Genomic DNA, 19,270 nt, shown 5'->3' with positions numbered 1-19,270 from the left:
CAGGATACTTGACAGGTATGTTTATTCCCCCTTTCTTTTTCTCTTTTTCATGGCCTGACCCAGTGGCCCACCAGCCCACCGGGGAAATCTCCAGTGTCCCCGTACGCCAGTCCGCCCTTGGTGTCAACCTGTCTTGTCCTTGTTTAAAGTTGACCGTCGCTCCAGATGCAGTGGCTGACTTAACTGAGAACATGTCTTGGGAGTTTATTGGTATGAATAACGCATCTTTTAGCGTTGCTATGCACACTGAGCAACGCCACCGCACTGGGTGCTGTCGGTCAGCTCCACACAGTATGACTCTGGCTTGAATGTGTTGTCAAAGCTCTTGAACATGGCTACATCAGTAACGATGTAGAAAGTAGCTCCGGTGTCGACCATCAATCCCTTCTCCTTGATGCTGAGTGCTGGTTCCTGATGAACTCCGATGCCTACCATCCATAATTTGCTGCTGCTGCTCTCATCTACGTTTTTCCTTGCTCCATCTTGTTGAGGTTTACATCTACAAGTGGCATCATTGTGGGTGTCACTCTTACAGTGACTGCACCATGTCTTTTGCTGACATGCTTTTGCTTGATGGCCTTTGTCACGGCAAATTTACGGTTGTCCTCCTTTGCAAACATGATTTGTGCTCTGGTTGAATGATGAAGTTCACTGAAGTGACGTTAACATAGTGGTATACAGGTTTATAATTCAGGGCTTTTCCTTCCCAGCATAGTACTCCTTCAGTATCTTAAATGTTTTTCCTGCATTGTCGGGTGCATCTCTCATAATTAACGAGAGGCTCTTGTCATCCAAAAGTTGTATCAATTCAACGTATGCATCAGCGTTCTTCTTACCATCTGCTGCTGTCTCAGCTTCACCATTAGTTTCTATCAGGACCTTATCCTTTAATCCTAACAGATGAAAATCTCAAAGCACTTTAGTCTCCCACAGTTCATACTTGGTTTCCTCTCTGTCGAACATCAGTCGAGGCAACCTGCACGTCCCTCGTGGATCCATGATGCTATCTGTTAGCCATTACCATGATACCCTTCTATTGGCAATAAATGATCAAAAAACTCTTCCCTGAGTTGCTTCTGGGCCTATAACATGTTGAGGTCTGCAGCCTCACCAGCATTAAACTTAAGGAAGGATCTGACGGAGACAACAAATGCTCTTTAACCGTTAAAGCATATTTATTATACAACACACATCATCTCCAGGTAAAAGAGGAGGAAAGAAGAAGTTAAAGAAAAGGAACAATGTGCCTCACAGTGGCAAACACAATATACTGCATCTTAAACAAACAGCAGTAATATTAAAAAGTAAAACAAACTGAGTACACACAATATATAAGTGTCACTTAACAAAAACATCATTAATTTTCATAATTTAGCTGAGACCTAAACACTTGCTGTTTATATCCGTGATATATACAACAAAAGTGTTAAAAACTATTCTGATAATAATAATATTATAACAATAATGCAATTATAGGGGGGTTCAAATGCCATTATTTGGGTCTCAAATATTTTTATGACCCTTTTTTTATAGAATTTTTTTCTTTATTGAATAATCAAGACACAAATCTACCTCCATAAGATACAGGAGATGATAAGATGCAGGTCATATGATCAGGGAATTGATATTGTTTGATGCTGGAACAATAAGAAATGACTTCAGTGTTTGACACTGAAAAGTGTCCTACAGACAATTTAGACAAAAATAAAGGTGATTCAGACAAAAAATGTCCAACAGACAATTTAGAGCATATGTGTCAAACTCAAAGCCCAGGGGTCAAAACCGGCCCTTTACAGCATCCAATGTGGCTCACAGGAAAAAGTAAAAAATGACAGAAACATACCAACTAGTTCAGTTGTAGATATCTCAGCCACTCTGAAGACACAAATTCAGTTTTCCAGTGCTTTTTCACAAGACGGCAGTCATTTTAAATCTTAAATTGTTGAAATAGCACTCAGTTTATCAAAAATCATGCAATTTTCTACAAATTATTTCACAAAATGTCGACAAAAATTTTGCACAAATCAGCGGTGATGACCTGAGGCTTAATGAAGCAAGCTAAGAATGGGTGTGTCATTTTGAAAGAGAACTGATTGGTCAGGAGGTGGTGCTTTTGTACTGGCAGATCATTTAGCCTAAACTTAACCTGCTCCAGGACAAGTTATTCATTCAGTATAAGTTGCCATGGTGATTTACCTGCTCTGTAGTACAGGACACAGGCTTAAGCTTGAAAATTAGTATAGAAAGTGTTGCTTTATAGTATAAGGCCCTGACTAGCCACCCTAAATCTGCTTACAGTATTGTCAAAATCTGAAAGTGACCAATGTAAAAAGGAGTATTTTAGTGACTATCACAGACACAGAAAGTACAAAATAAAGAGGTCAGTCCATTCCAAACTGCTTCTCAACTTCTTTCCTTGCTGACAGATTGGTTGTTGAGCTTTAATCCAGAACCATTGTTGGAGGAGAGTCAATCACAGTGGAGAGCAGAAGCCTTGTGCACAGTTGTTGACAGGACATTCTCTGCTGCTTCGTACATCTGTGGAGTATACAAATAGTCACTGTATAGTGTCAAGTCATCATTTCACCTTTTAAGTGAAAAGAAAATGTACACAGAATAACTTTTCAATGTGTGACCATTAGGCAAGGGGTCGCACTTTTCTTGGGCCCCCAACTAGTAGAGCCCCCCAAGAACCCACTCCCTAATTTTGGTACCTCACAGTTGTTTTGGTTAATTGCAAAAAGGCAATAATAATTAAAAATAAAACAATCCAATATTCAAAAACGCATTTTAAAATATAGATTCAACTGAATATCTCCAACAAAGTGTTGATTTACTTCACCATCACTTGGATCAGCAGAGACGTATTTCACGCCTTCACCAGATTCTGATGACAATCACTGTGCTGCACTCCTACTTAGAGCTTTAGATACAGTATTTTCCTGAACCCGGGTCATAAACACGGATTCTGGTTGGGCTCTGCTTGGACGCTGCACGGTGAATGAACGCTCAAGTGATGTGCTTGGATTAGTGCGAGAAAGACGCAAAAATGTTTGCAGAATAGGTGAATGGATGGTTGTCCTCTGGTACCTAATTAAATGATGTTAAAAAATGCATAAATGACTCATTCTGTAGCTGTATGTGTTACATATGTAGAGAGCAGCTCTCTCAGCTGCATGCGTTAGATTTGCGCACAGATTTGAATAGTGTCGGGCAGCAATGGGTTCAAGCTTAAAGAGAGATCAGCTTTAGTAGGGTTCAAACGTGTTTGGGAAACAGAAGCAAAACATTGCAGTGTAAACAGAACCTTTACATGAAATGGGTAATGCAGGCACGCACACAAACACAAGTTTAAATGTGTTGGTTGGGATGGAGACAAAGTGTTGTAAAAAAAAAAAAATAAATAAATATATATATATATATATAACCAAACAAATGAGCATACTAAATGTTGCTTGACCTCTAAAATGCCAAATATTTCATGATCATATCCAAGTGGGAGGGCCCATTAACAAAAGTTTGCCTTGGGCCCCCAAAATGCCCAAAAGTCTATCTCTCTGTGTGACTCAGTCAACCATAGACCCTCCAGCCACTGACCACTAAGCCACCACTGACCCATCAATTCATGGATTTGTGTTTAAAGGGCCCATGTTACGCTAAATCAACTTTTCTGTGCTTTAAACATCATAAAAGTGCTATTTGGGCTTCATACACATGCCCAAAGTGTTTTTTTTTCATTGATTCCCTAAATCGTTAGTTAGAGGGTGATTATCTCCTTTCTTACTGCAGGGCGACCCCAACACCTTGCTCGAATTTGATGACTCGTTCCCACTTTGATGACGAATTTGACGTCTCCAGGAAGCTCTCTGTTGTGATTGACATGTAAACAGACACGCCCACGAAGGTGAGCGTTTGAGCGTCCTTCGCGCAGTGCTATGTATGTATTTTCTACAGTTTATGTATGTACCAGTGAACGCCCCGCCCCTACGTTCTGTCTCGTGTTTATAAAGCAGCATGAGCTCGGCTACGGAGTGGGTGGGAGGAGGGCGGGCCGTCCTCTGGCCCTACGTCACCGTGCGGGGAGGAGGAAGTCAGTGTCCCATCTATAGACACGCCCACTCATGAATATTCATAAGTAAGCTGCAAATCAGCCTGTTTGTGTAGAGTTGCTCAAAAAGTGACTTTTCAGAAGCTAAAACTCTGGAAAACCGGCGAGTTTGGGAAAATAAACCTCAAATACTATGTTTTTGGGGTTCTTAGAACAAATGGAGATGGGTGAAAAATAGCATGACATGGGACCTTTAATGTAAATTTGCTGGGTGACATGTATCTAGCTCACAGGAATCCCAGGTGTCATTCCCTGTTGAATTAGTGCTTGGCATAAAGACATTATAGAATGTCCACAATCTTCTGAGACACACTGGCTCTTATTTCATCACCTAAAGATTCCTCAGAGCAGCGCTTTGCTCCCTGCTCTGTTGTAGGCATGCCCCTAAATGAGTTTAGGGAGAACACACCTTCTGTCTACACCTTAAATAATTACACTACTCAACCACATGTGGGCTGCACTGCTCAAAATAGAGGTCATTGTGTCCAAGCTTCCACAAACATAACTTGGCTATTTTCTCCTTACTGGTGTGAATGTTACATCTTGGAAAAGCTCCTGAATGAAGCGGCGAGTTGGCAGATGGAACATGCTTTGAGAAAGCAAGTAGGACACCTCAGAGTAGAGACAGATGTCATCAAAGGCATGAGGGAACTTCTCCTTGATCCTACAGAGAGAGAGACCATACTCATATTGCAGCAGGATGGGCAGATATATAAAGAGAGATTTTGTCTCACATTAACAGACTGGTTTCATGGTTTTTGGTCCCAACAGACGAGCTTAGATTTATGACCAGGCGGAGCACCTTCTTCCTCAGTAGGACTCTGCCTGCCATAGCGTCCTCTGGGATGAACTTTACACCTAGGAAGTAAAATAAAAAAACACTTTTACCAACATTAACAATTACATCTACAAAAGTAATTCCAATGTATCTGGAAATGTTTTGGTTTAAATGAAAATTCAGAAGCCAAATATTGTGTATTGTTGGCTGCCATAAATTGAACACAATATACTTTGATAGCTTTCAGTTAGAACCAGCATCAGTTGCTTCAGCGTTTTGAGTTACTGGAGCTAATGTGTTGTATGGAACCAAACATGAAATCTCCTCAAGATCATTTTGGCCATGGGCACCAACTCACTGGCTTTCATTGGACTCACTTTGGGAGATGCTCATCACGACAGACAAGAAACATCATACTATTACATAAAGATTGACCAGATGTCTGTATCTACAGACAGTACTGTAAAATGGAAGCAAAATTTGTTGACATGAATGTGTTATGGCAATTATTATATTAATCATCACATCATCAAATGTGTGTTCATGTGTTTTTTACTCGATGACTACATTATATCGTTGTACTTTTGAACAGACACGTTGCTCCTTTGCTGAGTCATGTTAGATTAGATTACCCGCAGTACAGACAGATTGTGCTGTATTCACAGTGCCAGCAAAAAAACAGTCTCTGCTCAAGGTCTCATACCAAAGCTCTGATAAGCAGAGTAACAGTGATTTTCCACTTCTTCCTCCCTTCACACCCTCCTTCCCTCTCATCTTAGAGGGGGGCTGCTCCAATCTGTAAAGGTTGGTGCTCAGAAAACTTTCCGTGAGTTGCTGGGCACTTTCCCTTTCTGCAGGATGGAAGACCTTTTTGTACTCCTTTTCAATTAGTTTATAAAAAATAATCTTTTATAAAATCATCATGTTTTCGTCTGGACCCCATCATTCAACCAAAGGACAAATCATGTTTCCAAACGAGGACAATCGTAATTTTGCCGTGACAAGTGACACCCACCATAGTATCTATTAGGGGTGTTGAAAAAAAATGATTCTGCAATATATCACAATATTACGTTGCTCAATTTTCAGATCGATTCAAAATGCATCCATATCGATTTTTTTTAATTTATTTATTTTACCTTTATTTAACCAGGAATGTCTTTTCCACTGCAGGAGACATTGTAACTGCACAAAGAAGTGAGCTGAAACCTGGACATGTTGACCAGCTTGTGTTTTTCAATAAAATCTAAAAAAAAAGTACTAACTTTCTGCATTTATTTGTTGTTCTAGGCATGTACCTCATAAAGTTACACTAAAGTCATGTTGCACTAAAGTCAAAGTTGGTTTAAAATCCACAGGCAGATTGTATGTTATTTATTTATTTTAAGTTGTTGGCTCATGGCATTTTAATGCCAATGTTTTGAGTGTAAAATATGCCAATAAAATATATTTCATACATAATGTTCTCATGAAGGTGTACACATTTACAGATTAGTTGTTTCTTAAGTCATATATTAAAAAAAAAAATCGCAATAATTGCCTTCTACTTTAATATTGGGATATATCCTATCGTATCGTGACCTATGTATCAGGATACGAATCGTATCGCCAGATGCCAGGCAATACACACCCCTAGTATCTATTGTACCCAGCACTGTGAGAATCTCATCCAGAAGGTGGAGGAACTCTCCACAATGTACACCAGGTAAAAATGGGAACAGGTGGATATTTCACAGAGTGGTATCACAAATTTCAAAAGAAAGTATGGAACACAAAACTGTAAACCTGCACAGACTCCACCATAACAAAGGAAATAATTATTCTTGCAATGTTCTCAATATTGTTTCCAGAGTTTATACATTCATAATTGCTAGTTGACTGGAAGACCCAAAAAAGAAAGTAGACACATACCCAGAACAAGTTCTGTGCTGCGATTGCTCCCAGCTGAGCCTTGGGATGCAGATACACTGCATCCAGACACACCCGATAGCTTAGCTTGGATTGTGGGCCCCTGCTGATTGGCTAGAATCGAACCGCATGACTCAGAGACTGGAACTTCAATTAGATCTGAAAAATAGAAAATGGAAATGTATATCAAATTACAAAATAATGTATAATCTTAGCTTAAAGTTTTAAAGAGAAACAATTTCCAAATTGAATTTTACAGTTACAGGTAAACAACTAAGTGTTAGTATAAAGATATTGGAAAAATAGCTTATTATCAATGTATTAGGGTGTAACATTGGCAATAAACATGGCTCTCACACAAACAGCAAAAAAAGGTAATGTTTACTATCTAGAGTCTTCTGGTCTAAACACTGTTTAATGTGCTGTGAAAAGTAAGTTTGATTTTTGGTTTAACTAAGTTTATCCCAGTGGAAAAAAAACATGCTCTTTTTTACATTAACAAATAAATAATTTATTAAACAGTACGCATAAAGAAAAAGAGAGATTCAGAATATGTGTTCACATTTGACAACATATGCAGATATAGGAAAAATAGAAAATTAAAATAATAATGTGTGTTTGAATGAAAAGGAAAGGTAATGTGAAGTTTAACTATGTCCAATCACGGACAAAAGGGTGTGTGTTTTCTGTTATTATCATGACTCTACCTCGTCTCTGTACCTACAGTGTGTTTGTGTGTGTGTTTTATTTACAGTAAACAATGACCAACATGCTGCAGAAGGCTACCAGAAGAGCAGACATGACGTTATGTTTAAAGCAAGTTTTTCACCACTGTCCCGCACTCAACTCTCTGCTTCCCGGGGCCGTGGACCAGGTTACCTCACCGCTCCCTCTCTGCTCTACGGTGGGGTCGGGGCCCCCGGCGTGACTGCGCTCGATACACTTTTATACTTTATTGTATGTTGCATATGTTTATATTGAAAAATAAAGCGCACGTTTTGAAACTGTTGTTTTCATGTTTGTGTCTAACAATACATACATGGTTAGGTAGGTAAGTAATAATTCAAAAATAAATTACATTTTAAGATGCTCAAAAAACATAAAACATTGTGTTCTGTGACCGAAAGATAAACAAGGGCTTTTTAATGCTCATCTGTAAACACACACACAACCTCCTAGTGGCATGGCGGCCAATCGCACAGTGATACGTTCCCTCGACGCAGATCTACAGGTGGTCAACCTCTGCGTCACGTCAACGGTGTAGGTCCTGACGCAAAACCATATACCAGGCTTAATGCGACCTGACTGCTCACATTGTACGTCCATACACAAGACGTCGAAGAAAAAGAAGAAGAATAACCCAGAAGTGAATTGACACTCGTGATGCTAAACAAAAAGAAACATGCTGCCTTGGCAATTTGTGCCATTCTCTGCGGAGAAGCTTCAACAAAGAAAAGGCGGCGACGTGTGTGGACCAGGATCTAGCAGGGCAGACGTGGGCAGTAGGGTCTGTCACTTCTACAGCGGTCCTACTGTGTTCGCACAAGCAAAGTGAGAGAGTTTGAGTTAAACTGGTTTCACATGGGGCGACTAGGATTTCAAACAAGTTTGATTTTCTTGTGACCATATGATTACTGATCAGGAGCTCGTCTTGAGGTGTTAATCACTTCTCGTGACCCCATGTTTACAACATGATGCACGACACACAATTTATCCCAAAAATAGACACACAAGTGAAAAATCGCTCAAAATGGGCCAAAAATCGCATGAACTGATATCATGAATGTGGAGAAATAAGGCTTGTACCTTGTTGGCAGCTAAAACCTAATTGAGACAGTCCACAGTACAGACAGTTGTTTTCTATGTGCTCCTGAAACTCCGCCTCCTCAGAATCCAGCAGCTGCCGTTCTCCCTGGCTTCCACCCGTCACATCTGGAATACAGAGTTTAAAGTGAAACCTGATTGGCTGACACCCAACACCTGGTTCTGAGAATGAAACAGGCATAAAACAGAGTATTTTAATTTAATACCCATTTTATTCCAAACAATACATGAAGATGTGATGATAGTTACCACAGCAAAGACTATTGTTTTTTTTTTTTGTTCCAGGTGTTTTATGATTTTACTTATTTTACTTGTCTTTTATGTTACCCATCCCAAGCTTGTCATTATGTTCAGTCCTCATCTCTGGCCCCGCCTACATCCCTTCTGCACTGGAAGACCTATGTTTCTTTAAAGCTGACGGTGACAATCCCTAACATTTTTTAAACTGTACCTGCATTTCATGAAAAATGTGTTCTCATCAACTATCGAAGCCAGGCTGCCATCAAACACACTACCAAAGGGACTTCCCAACACATTTCTGTTCTTTTCACAGATTGAAAACTATGCCAAACAATGGCGGATGTTGATAATGTAACTTTTTACAACAACACCCGAGTACGGACGACATTAAATGTCTCACAGAGTGACGTCATATCACAGAAAACATTATAAACTAAAAAAAAGGAAACATCGTCTTCCTTTTTTGACAAATAAACCCAATAACCCAGTGCAAAAAGGTAGAAAAACAATAAGTAAACACTTCTTAGATATCACAAATGTAACTTTAAACATTGCAGTCATGTATTGTAAATTTTGCGTGATGACGTGAGGCATTTCAGATAAGTTGCAGCAGAACCAGGATTCTACTCTCTCTTCTGAAACTTTTTTGCTTCTGCGCCATTTTTGCATTCTTTGGGATTTCAAATCCCACAATGCAATGCGCAAAACTTCTCTGAAGTTCAAGTCACATGACCATTTGTCAACAAACCCAATGTTTTTGATGGAATGAAAAACAATGCAAACAGCATTCTTAACCTTTGGCATTTTTTATAGTAAATCATCCCGTTTTGTGGAAGAAATACCTTTGATTTATATGAGGCCTATACTACTGTATGTCTTTATTTTGATCAATATGTCTATCTTTATTACCAGCAGCTTTAATATCATTCAGCATCTGATGACGTAATATGTTATAGTTACAGTAATGCGGGTCATAGTCTTAACGTAGCCTCACAAAGTCCTCATTAAATCTCATCTCTTCATATCTCACCACTTGAATCTGTAGAGCAGAATCCATCAGAACCCTCTACAGAATGCAGGCTGATCATCTTCTTAAAATATGGCCTTTCTTTGATCTGAAAGAACCAAAAAACCAACAATTTACTTATGAATGATGCTGTGTGTATAGGACTTTGTAAACTTCAGGTGATCAAACCCTATGGTCCTAATTGTGATGCTGGAACAAAAAGTCTGTGTGGATAGTTGACCTTACCTGGAGCATGTTGCTGATGTCAAAGGGCAAAGCCAGGCCCATGTATTCCTCTGAGGGGTTTAAAGTGGTGGAGGTGACAAAGGAGCGCAGAGACGATGAGAGCTGTAACGTGGTTTTGTTGATTGGGCTCAGCAGCTCTTCTTTGTCAAGAGATGCACAACCCAGCGCCCTCATAAACCTGAAGACAGGAAGACCAACATTTGTTTTCTCATCCTGCTCTTGCCTTTTGTTTTTTTCCCCACTTTGTTTCCCAAAGTATTTCACTACAATTATTGAAAAACCTTGTTTCCATACGGAGGCTCCATCATTCACGGTAAGAGGCTCTGATTGCCTTTATATGAAAGGTTCTGAAACCAATGGTGGCCAGAAAAGGAGCCTTTTATACACATATAGTGAAGTCCTCAAATTTAGCTGGTTTTAGGTGTCTTCCCACTCCAATATAATATATTAATATGAGCTATTTAGTCCACAATGATATGTATAACATTATTTATAATTTATTTAATTATTATGAAATAGACACTTATCTTTTGAATATCTCTCAACAATATAACAGTATAATCCTTGCACAATGACAAATATAATGTATTTGCATCATGAAATCACAATATACCTATCTTTTAAAAAGCTCTATAATATGTTTAATGATTGCCTGTCTATGTATGTTTTTTGTTGTCTTTTTGTCACATGATTATCACATGATCTCTCTTGCACAGCACATAAGCACCTGTTTTTACTTGTTTTAATCATGTGCTGATAAAAACGTTAAAACGTGTTGACATGTCATTCCTGTAATAAATAATACATTTTTTAAACCTCAAGAATGCCTCAGATCTTCAGTTTTGGCTGCCGCTGCTACTTTTGTGTTACTTTTTGATTTACTGGAGAGGCAGGCCACTCATTCACTTCTTCAAACAACTTTTTTGTCCACGTTTCACCTCACATGGGCGTGTTGAACACGGGACCCCACGCACTCCTGCTTTAATAATTAAAATGTTGATGTTTTTCACAGACCCTCGTTTGATGGCTCTCAAAACAGAGCCCAATCCATATGGAATTTCTAGGGCCAATATACCAAATTTTGGTTGCTGAAAAAGACGATATGCAATATATTAGCCGATAACCTAATACATTGGTATGTATATGAAATAAGAACATTAAAGGTATTGTAGACAATGTTTAGCTTCCGGTTGGATCATCAAGACTATTGGTCCTCCTAATTGTCAATCATGTTTACGAAAGACCGTCGTACGTGCTCGTGCCCGGTGTGCACCGGGTCCTTTGAAAATGGATTTTCACTGACCGGTGGCGAGTCTGACATAGTGGGAAAAGTGCAAATCTTCTTTTGTAAGGTAAGCTTGTATGACCGATGTCCACACCAACTTGTAAACAGAGCTGTGCACGAGGAAAACGGGGCTCGTGCACGCTCTCCCGCACACATCTTTGGTTATTTCACAAAGATGAAACTTATATGACGCTAAAACGCTGTAATACACTCTGTAAAACTTGCGTAAAGAAGCTACAGTGCTCTCCTTGATGTATCTTAACAGCGTGTTTTCACGAGGACTTTATTATCATAGGGCACAAAAGTGTAGTGTTTGTTTTAATTTGCAAAGTTATAAGTTGACACATTATAAACAGCCAATGAATCAGTCGTGCTATAGACGATGTTGATTATTAGACAAAAGCCTGTTGTGAATAAGTGAGTGTAGGAAGGTTTTGGAATCCCTACCTTCTTGATGCCAGTGTGGAGTCCAGACTTCCTGATTTCATAGTAATAGCATTGGCCAAGAGGATGTCTTTGGCTGGAGAGCCCAGAGACTCACAGCGGGACAGAGATGGCTGGATGCGTTGGTGCTGCAGTCTCCTGAGGGTGGCGTAGCCCTGAGCATCCTGGGAACTTGTGCACCCAGTGTGGGAATACTTCCACCTGGATTTCCCTGAAACTTCTCTGGAGCCAGAATGGCCCAAAGAGCTGCTTTGGGTGCAATGTGAAGAATACTTCAGAGACTGCGTCCTGCGGACAGAAGTGAGAGAGCCGCAAGGACGGGCACGATGCATAGAGTAGGACTTTGGAAGTGAGAGAAGTGAGGAACACAGGCGGAGGGCTGAGGACTGTGTGGTTCCTGTAGTGCTGGAAAGGTTGGCACCATCTGTGGCTTCAGTGGAGAGAAGAATATCCTTGGAAGGGCTGGAGCTTGGGGAGGATAAGCAGGAGGAGTTGTCACTGTTAAAGCTTTGACTGTGGGATTTAAACTGGTTTTCTCTGCCTCTTAAATGCCAATCTTCACCCAGTTGGTCATGGCAGCTTCCATGTTGGTTCTCAGTGTCCTCTTCATCATCATCTCCAATGCTGAGAGTTCTCTCTTTTTCTGTGGCAGTTTTCCTCACAAATGACGTGTGCATCCCTCTTGTCAAGCCTTGAGACATAAAAGATGTGTTTTATTGATCCCCAAAGGGGGAATTCAGGATTGTGAATCAGAAATTAATCAGGAATTTGCAGTGAGTTGGACACAAACCACTACTAGTCTCAAATTTTCCAGTTTGGTCTTACTTTTGTGACTGGTGCTGTTGGGCTCGGTAAGCTTAACGTTACCGAGGTCAGAGGTTGTATGACAAAGGTCCAATCCTGTCTCTAACTCTTCAGATACGACCGGCCACAGAGAACTGCGGCTGTGCCTCACAGCGTCCCAGCCATGCTGCTTCAATGTGTCACAGCCCTGCCTGGTCTTACTAATGAAGCCAAGCACATACAGACATGTCCTGCACAGAAAGCAAGGCAATATTAGAGTTTATTTTACATTCTTACTCATTCACAGTACATATAACATTTTTATTTGAGTTGAAAGAAATACTTCTTTGGCAGAATAGAAAGAGCATTGTGCCAATCAGGTCTAGATTTAAATCAGACAAAAATATTATTTTTGATTAAATTGATTAAAAATATATAAAAATATTTATTTAGCACTGGCATTCCAACAATGCACAATACAATAAAATAAACACAAAATTACATTTTTAACTTGTCTCCTTCAGATATACAGTAAATACTAATCTACAGGCCTATAAATGACAAGTACAGTCACGACGAAATGTGTAAGATATGTTATAGTCTGTGTGGTTTTTATTACTTTATTAGTTATAGTTAAATGATTAAACGATAGTTAGAATATGAAATTATCCATGATTAACTGTGTGTGTGTGTGTGTGTTTGCAAAACATATCCATTGTCCACCATAGCTGGTTTAAACTAGTTTGGGCCAGTGTGGGGGTATGTGACCCACTGCATGGACATATGAGCCTTTTTCTCCCCCAAAGTTTTTGTGTTACCATATATGGTATTAATCCTGCACCCAGAGCGCTGTTGCACAGCCCTCTGGGTGTGGTCTATGTTTTCTATAATAAATACCTGGTTCTGAGGCATCACCATCAGAGCAATCCAACTTATATCGGACTTTTGTGTCTCTTTTTGTTGGGTTTTTCTCCGAGCTGCAGCTCGCACCTCTCTGCCTCTGGTCGCCTTTAAGTCAGATAGTGTTTTTCTCCCTGAGATGTGATTGAGCAACGGTCTTAACGTATTTAGACCCAACATTCACATTTTAGCAACGGTCTTAACGTATTTGGACCTAACATTCACTGGTGCCGAAACCCGGGACCTTACATCTTTTCGTCTGGATCGGTGCGGGCGCAACCGGACCATTAGTAAAACTGCCGGCACCCCCTCCTTTGCAGGGGTGGTCACAGCTTGTTCCAGCACCGAGCCGGACGGGGAGTGACGGGTCCCACGAACCAGGGAGAACACTGACGAGGTGAGAAGCTGTTTCTTTTCACCATAGTACCCGTGACGTACAACGGGGAGCGAAGACCGTGGTGGGTGACGTAATACTCACACGGCGTGGTAAAGGGACAGAGGGCAGACGGGAGTTGTTGTGTGTTGTTTCTTTGTGTGTTGTTTCTTTGTGGTGTTTCTTTGTTGTAACGGTGTCTGTAAATCCCGTGCTGAGAACATGGGTAACGCGCAGCGTAAAGCATTGATGGAAAATAATGATGTGAAATTCATGCAGAGAAAGTATCCCGGTAGTTGTTGCTATCTAGATGATTGGTACAAAAATTGTGGGTTTGCAGGGAAATTGTCAGACGAAGCTGGAATAGAAAAAGTGTCCATCTGGTGTAAAGGAAAAAGAGTGAAGGCATTAAAAAAGTTACGTCCTAAGCAGGCTGAGTTAATAGCAGACCACTTAAGAGTAGTGTGTATCTGGAAAGATGCTATGAGTATTAGGAAAACACAGATAGAGAAAGGTGAAGAGAGAAGGAAACAGAAAGTGTTAGCAGCAGCAGCTAAAATACAGCTTTGTGATGAAACCGTGTGTGTACCGCGTAGAGTTGAGGAGACAAATCAGCAACAGAATGGGGCCGCAGGGGGTTTACAAGAGGGGGGAGCAGTTGCAGGACAAGAAACAAAGGGACCTGTGACTAGGGCAGCTAAACAAAAGTCAAAACAGATGAAAGAAAGTGTTAACAGTGAGGAGGATGAGCAATACATAGCCCAGGCGGGGATGGAGGAAAATCTATATCCAATTTTACCCATGATAGAGGTAGCTAACCCTCGTGCAGGAGAATTCCTAAACCCACAGGATCCATTACAGGGTGCACATCCCCCACAGCTGTTGTTGTTTCGCCCATGGACGGAGCAGGAAGCATTAGATGCCTGTAGGGGCGTATGCGATGTTGAGAAGGACCCGACTGCTTATGCTGAACAAGTATGTGGGTTGATTGAGACATGGCATTTAAACGGACTGGAGGTGGAAAAGGTTTTAAAACTAACACTTAGACACCGATATCCAGTAGTGGTGGGCGGTTATACCGGGAGACAAGTTAACCGTCAGCCCCTAGCACATAACTCTAATGAGCTGCGACAGCAGGTTGAAGCACTGATGCAAAGAGTAAGGGCGACTTACACAAAACCCCCAAGCCACGAAGAAATAAGTGCGTGTCGTCAGAAATCAGACGAGACGCCAATGGAATATCGTGCCCGTTTAGAAACGGTTTTTAGGGCTAATAGCGGGCTTCCTCATTCTCCGCTGGTGGATAATCCATACCAAATACAGCTAAAAATGTGGTTAATTAGTGGTTTGTTGCCAAACGTGTCAGATTTCATAAAAGCAAACTGTGTCACACACCGCACCCTCACTGTTCCAGAGCTAATGGAATGGGCCGAACATGCTTATGAAGTCACTGAGAAAAAGAAAGCAAAAACTGAATCAGCTAATGTTAATGTATTGGCTGAGGCCATGGCTGCAGCCCTGGTGAGCCAGCGCTCAGGGTTTAAAAGACAGGGAAAAAAGCCATATCGCACCAGAACGCCTGATGAGGAAAAACAAGCAAAAATAGATCGAGAAAAAAGACAATGTTTCATTTGTCATGAGGAGGGACATATGGCAAGAGACTGCCCAAGAAAAAAGCAAAAACCAGACCATACGTCGTTCGGGCAAACTCCTAGGCAGTGACGCCAGGACTGGCCGGAGGGACATGCAATCAGTGACTCCGGAACAGATAATGAAACCTCAGAGTGTGACATAGCCTTTTTAGGGCAAGATGAGGATGCTGATCAATATGACAATGATTTACCTGCAGAATATGAACATCCCCCACCTTTAAATCCAAATCATTTTGTTGATTTCTCCATTTATGCAGCTGTAACATTAACACATGAAAAATACCCAAAACGTACATTGTTGGTGGGACCAAAACAAACACCAGTCACTTTTCTGTGTGATACTGGAGCTGATGTTTCTGTCCTCCGTGACCAGGTGGAGGGCGTAGTCACTTCCAAAAAGGTTATTGGCATAGTGGGAGTGGGTGGAAAGCCTCAATATGCCTGTTGGTCTAAGGAGGTCATTGTGCAAGATGAAGATGGTTCATATTACACACACCCATTTATTTTGACAACTGATTGTCCCTTCAATCTAATGGGAAGGGATCTTCTCAGTAAGTTACAGATCAGTTTAGTGCCAACGGCTAATGGAATAGTGCCAAAGAAATTTTTATCAGATACTAAAGAATCACTTATGGTGTTGCAAAGCCCAGTCATTCCTAATAAATTCTATACATTGGATCCAGTGTCAACAGGCCCTCGGTCAGTGGTTGGGTCTATGGAGGAACTGCGGGCTAAAATAGCTAAAACATTTGTCGTTCCTACAGAAACACAGACACAGTGGCCACTACATGTTACAATGATGTATGTCAGACCTGAAGGACCCCTGCCAGGTCAACCAGACTGGCTAAGGAGACCAGACCTGTCTCCTGAGGGCAGAGCAGTTGCTAAAGCCTGGGAGGAAAAGTTTCTGCGATTGTCACCACAGAAAATAACATTGACAGACGTTTGTTGGTCTCCAGATGGATGGATTATAATCAGAGTGACGTTGCCTCCAGAGCTGACACCAATAAACCCCCCACGGTTTCCACATATTTGTTTACAAAAACCGGCACACAAACAGTGGAGAGATGCAAATGATCTGTTGGCTGCACTTCCTGTCAAGAGTGACCTTTGGAGAAAAGAGAGACACAATGTATTCACATACAGAGGCTCCTTTTGTGGCTTTGTGAAAAAACAAGTGCTGAACTGGTGTACTTTGGCGCCCCCTGCTGTACATTTGGATGCATGACTGTCTCTGTGCACTCTGAAATCAGATGACTTTCCTTCAGTGCCATCATGTCTGTGGGCTACATCAAAGACAGATGTTGGACTTATGACAACCGCAACATTTGTAACCATAGATCCAGCCACATCTCACAGGCCTCGAATTAGACAGTATCCACTCAAATCAGATGCAAAAGAAGGAATAAAGCCTGTTATTAATGATTTACTGACTGCAGGCGTGTTACAGGAACATGACTCAGCTCAATGCAACACCCCCATCTTCCCTGTGAAAAAGCCACAGGGGGGCTGGAGAATGGTGCATGATTTAAGAGCAGTAAATCAGGCTGTTAAATCACGAGCTCCAAATGTACCAGACCCACACACATTGTTAAATGAATTACAACCTCATCAAAAATGGTTCACTGTAATTGATTTAAGTAATGCATTTTTCTCCATTCCTCTTCATAGTACAGCTCAGGGATGGTTTGGATTCACATTTGAGAACAAAAAATACTCTTACACTCGCCTTCCACAAGGGTTCTGTGATAGCCCTACTATCTTTTCAGCGGAGATTAACAGGTGCATCAGCCACCACACATGGCCAGAGACCACACAGATAATTGTTTATGTTGATGACATTTTATTGGCCAGCCCCACCAAAGAGGAAAATGAAACAGAGGCAATCAGGCTGTTCACACATTTGGCAAAAACAGGAAATAAGGCCTCATTGGAAAAACTACAATTTACACAGGAAAAAGTAACATTCCTTGGTCATAACATTTCAGCTGAAGGGAAAGAACTTACTACTTCACGTAAGGAAGCAGTACAAATGGCACCAAAACCGCTTACCGTCAGACAAATGATGGCCTTTTTAGGCCTAGCGAATTATTGCAGGTCGTGGATCGTTGATTATGCTATCATAACTGCCCCATTACAGAACCTAATGTTAGATACACATCAAACTTTAAGCGCACCTTTGCAGTGGACACCTGACGCGGAAGAAGCATTTACAAAAGTGAAACAAATCATAACAGGAACAGGGGTGATGGCGCTACCAGATTACAACAAGCCATTTACACAGTCTGTTGACTGTAAGAACGGTTACATGACATCAGTACTACTACAGCAATACGGTGAGAAGCAACGACCAATAGCCTATTACTCTAAACGATTAGATGATGTGGCTAGGGCACTTCCCCATTGCGTTCAGGCGATTTGCGCCGCAGCCATGGCTGTGCACGCGTCTGCTGAAGTAGTGTTGTTCCATCCTTTGACACTGTTAGTCAGCCATGCAGTTGACATCCTGTTAACACAAACAAAAATGTCGTTCTTATCTCCTGCCAGGTTTTTACACCTTACTAACACCTTGTTGACCCCAGCCAACCTCATTCTAAAGCGCTGTGCTGCTTTTAACCCAGCTACATTGATACCAACAGCTGACGATGGGACACCGCATGACTGTGGACAGTTAGTGTCGGTGACATGCAAGCCACGTCCAGATTTGACAGACATTCCATTGAAAGACGGAGATGTAGTGTTTGTAGATGGCTCCTCCTCCAAAGCACCTGATGGAACAAATCATACTGGTTATGCAGTAGTTACATGCGACACTGTGTTGAAATCAGGCAAATTGGCTGGAAATCAGTCTGCACAGGCAGCTGAAATCGTGGCCTTGACAGAAGCCTGTAGACTTTTCAAAGGCAAGAAAGTCACAATTTACACTGATAGCCAGTATGCTTTTTCCACAGTTCATGTGTTTGCTGCTCAGTGGGCTAGGAGAGGTATGAAGACATCTAGTGGAAAGCCTGTGCAACATGCCTCCCTGTTAAAAGACCTTCTTGCTTCAGTCCTCTTACCTACATCATTGGCGATATGTAAATGCAAAGCACATACTGGCGCCACTGATGCTGTCTCTCTGGGCAATGCAAAAGCTGATGTTGAAGCTAAAAAAGCTGCTTTTACTGAAGCACTTACTGTCCAGTTGTTGCCTGTTGATGTTGTACCACTTTGCTTGCCGGATGAAGTCCTGATTGATATGCATGTTAACGCTCCTGAAAGTGAGAAAACGAAATGGGTGACTGAAGGTGCTGTTAAAAATGACTCTGGAGTATTTATGTTAAATGACAAGCCATGTTTGCCTAGATGTTTGTTTGACGTCGTTGCTAGAATGAGCCATGGGTTGGCCCATGTCTCAACAGGAGGGATGGTAGACATAGTCAAACAGTCATTTCATATACCACTAGGACTCCAAACCCATTTTAAAAACTTTTGTCGTCAGTGTATCATCTGTTGTCGTCATAATCCTCAGGGTAATGTTAGGCCCCCTCGGGGTAAAACACCAGCTGGTACATATCCTTTTGAGGTCATTATGATGGATTTCATAACACTGCACACTATTCAGAGGTATACGTATTGTTTGGTTCTGGTGGACTCATTCTCAAAATGGGTCACCATAGTGCCCGCTAAAACAAATGATGCAATGACAGTGGCAAAGGCCCTTTTGACACGAATAATACCTCA

General features: G+C 41.2%; 1 protein-coding gene across 1 annotated transcript; it reads right to left on the bottom strand.

Annotated features, from left to right (window-relative positions):
* Nucleotides 1-1,156: 1,156 nt before the first annotated feature.
* On the bottom strand, nt 1,157-18,792 carry LOC114458611 (rapamycin-insensitive companion of mTOR-like). Its single transcript, XM_028441034.1, has 10 exons — nt 18,725-18,792; nt 12,665-12,873; nt 11,843-12,530; nt 10,111-10,288; nt 9,889-9,973; nt 8,601-8,726; nt 6,798-6,953; nt 4,843-4,966; nt 4,634-4,772; nt 1,157-2,538 (listed from the first exon to the last, which is right to left on the bottom strand). The coding sequence occupies exons 3-10, from the start codon at nt 12,514-12,516 to the stop codon at nt 2,470-2,472; spliced, it is 1,551 nt and encodes a 516-aa protein (XP_028296835.1). The 5' UTR covers nt 12,517-12,530; nt 12,665-12,873; nt 18,725-18,792; the 3' UTR covers nt 1,157-2,469.
* Nucleotides 18,793-19,270: the final 478 nt, after the last annotated feature.

The sequence above is a fragment of the Gouania willdenowi genome, unplaced genomic scaffold (assembly GCF_900634775.1).
Source record: "Gouania willdenowi unplaced genomic scaffold, fGouWil2.1 scaffold_14_arrow_ctg1, whole genome shotgun sequence".
Lineage (NCBI taxonomy): Eukaryota > Metazoa > Chordata > Actinopteri > Blenniiformes > Gobiesocidae > Gouania > Gouania willdenowi.
This window is presented reverse-complemented; position numbering and strand designations above follow the sequence as displayed.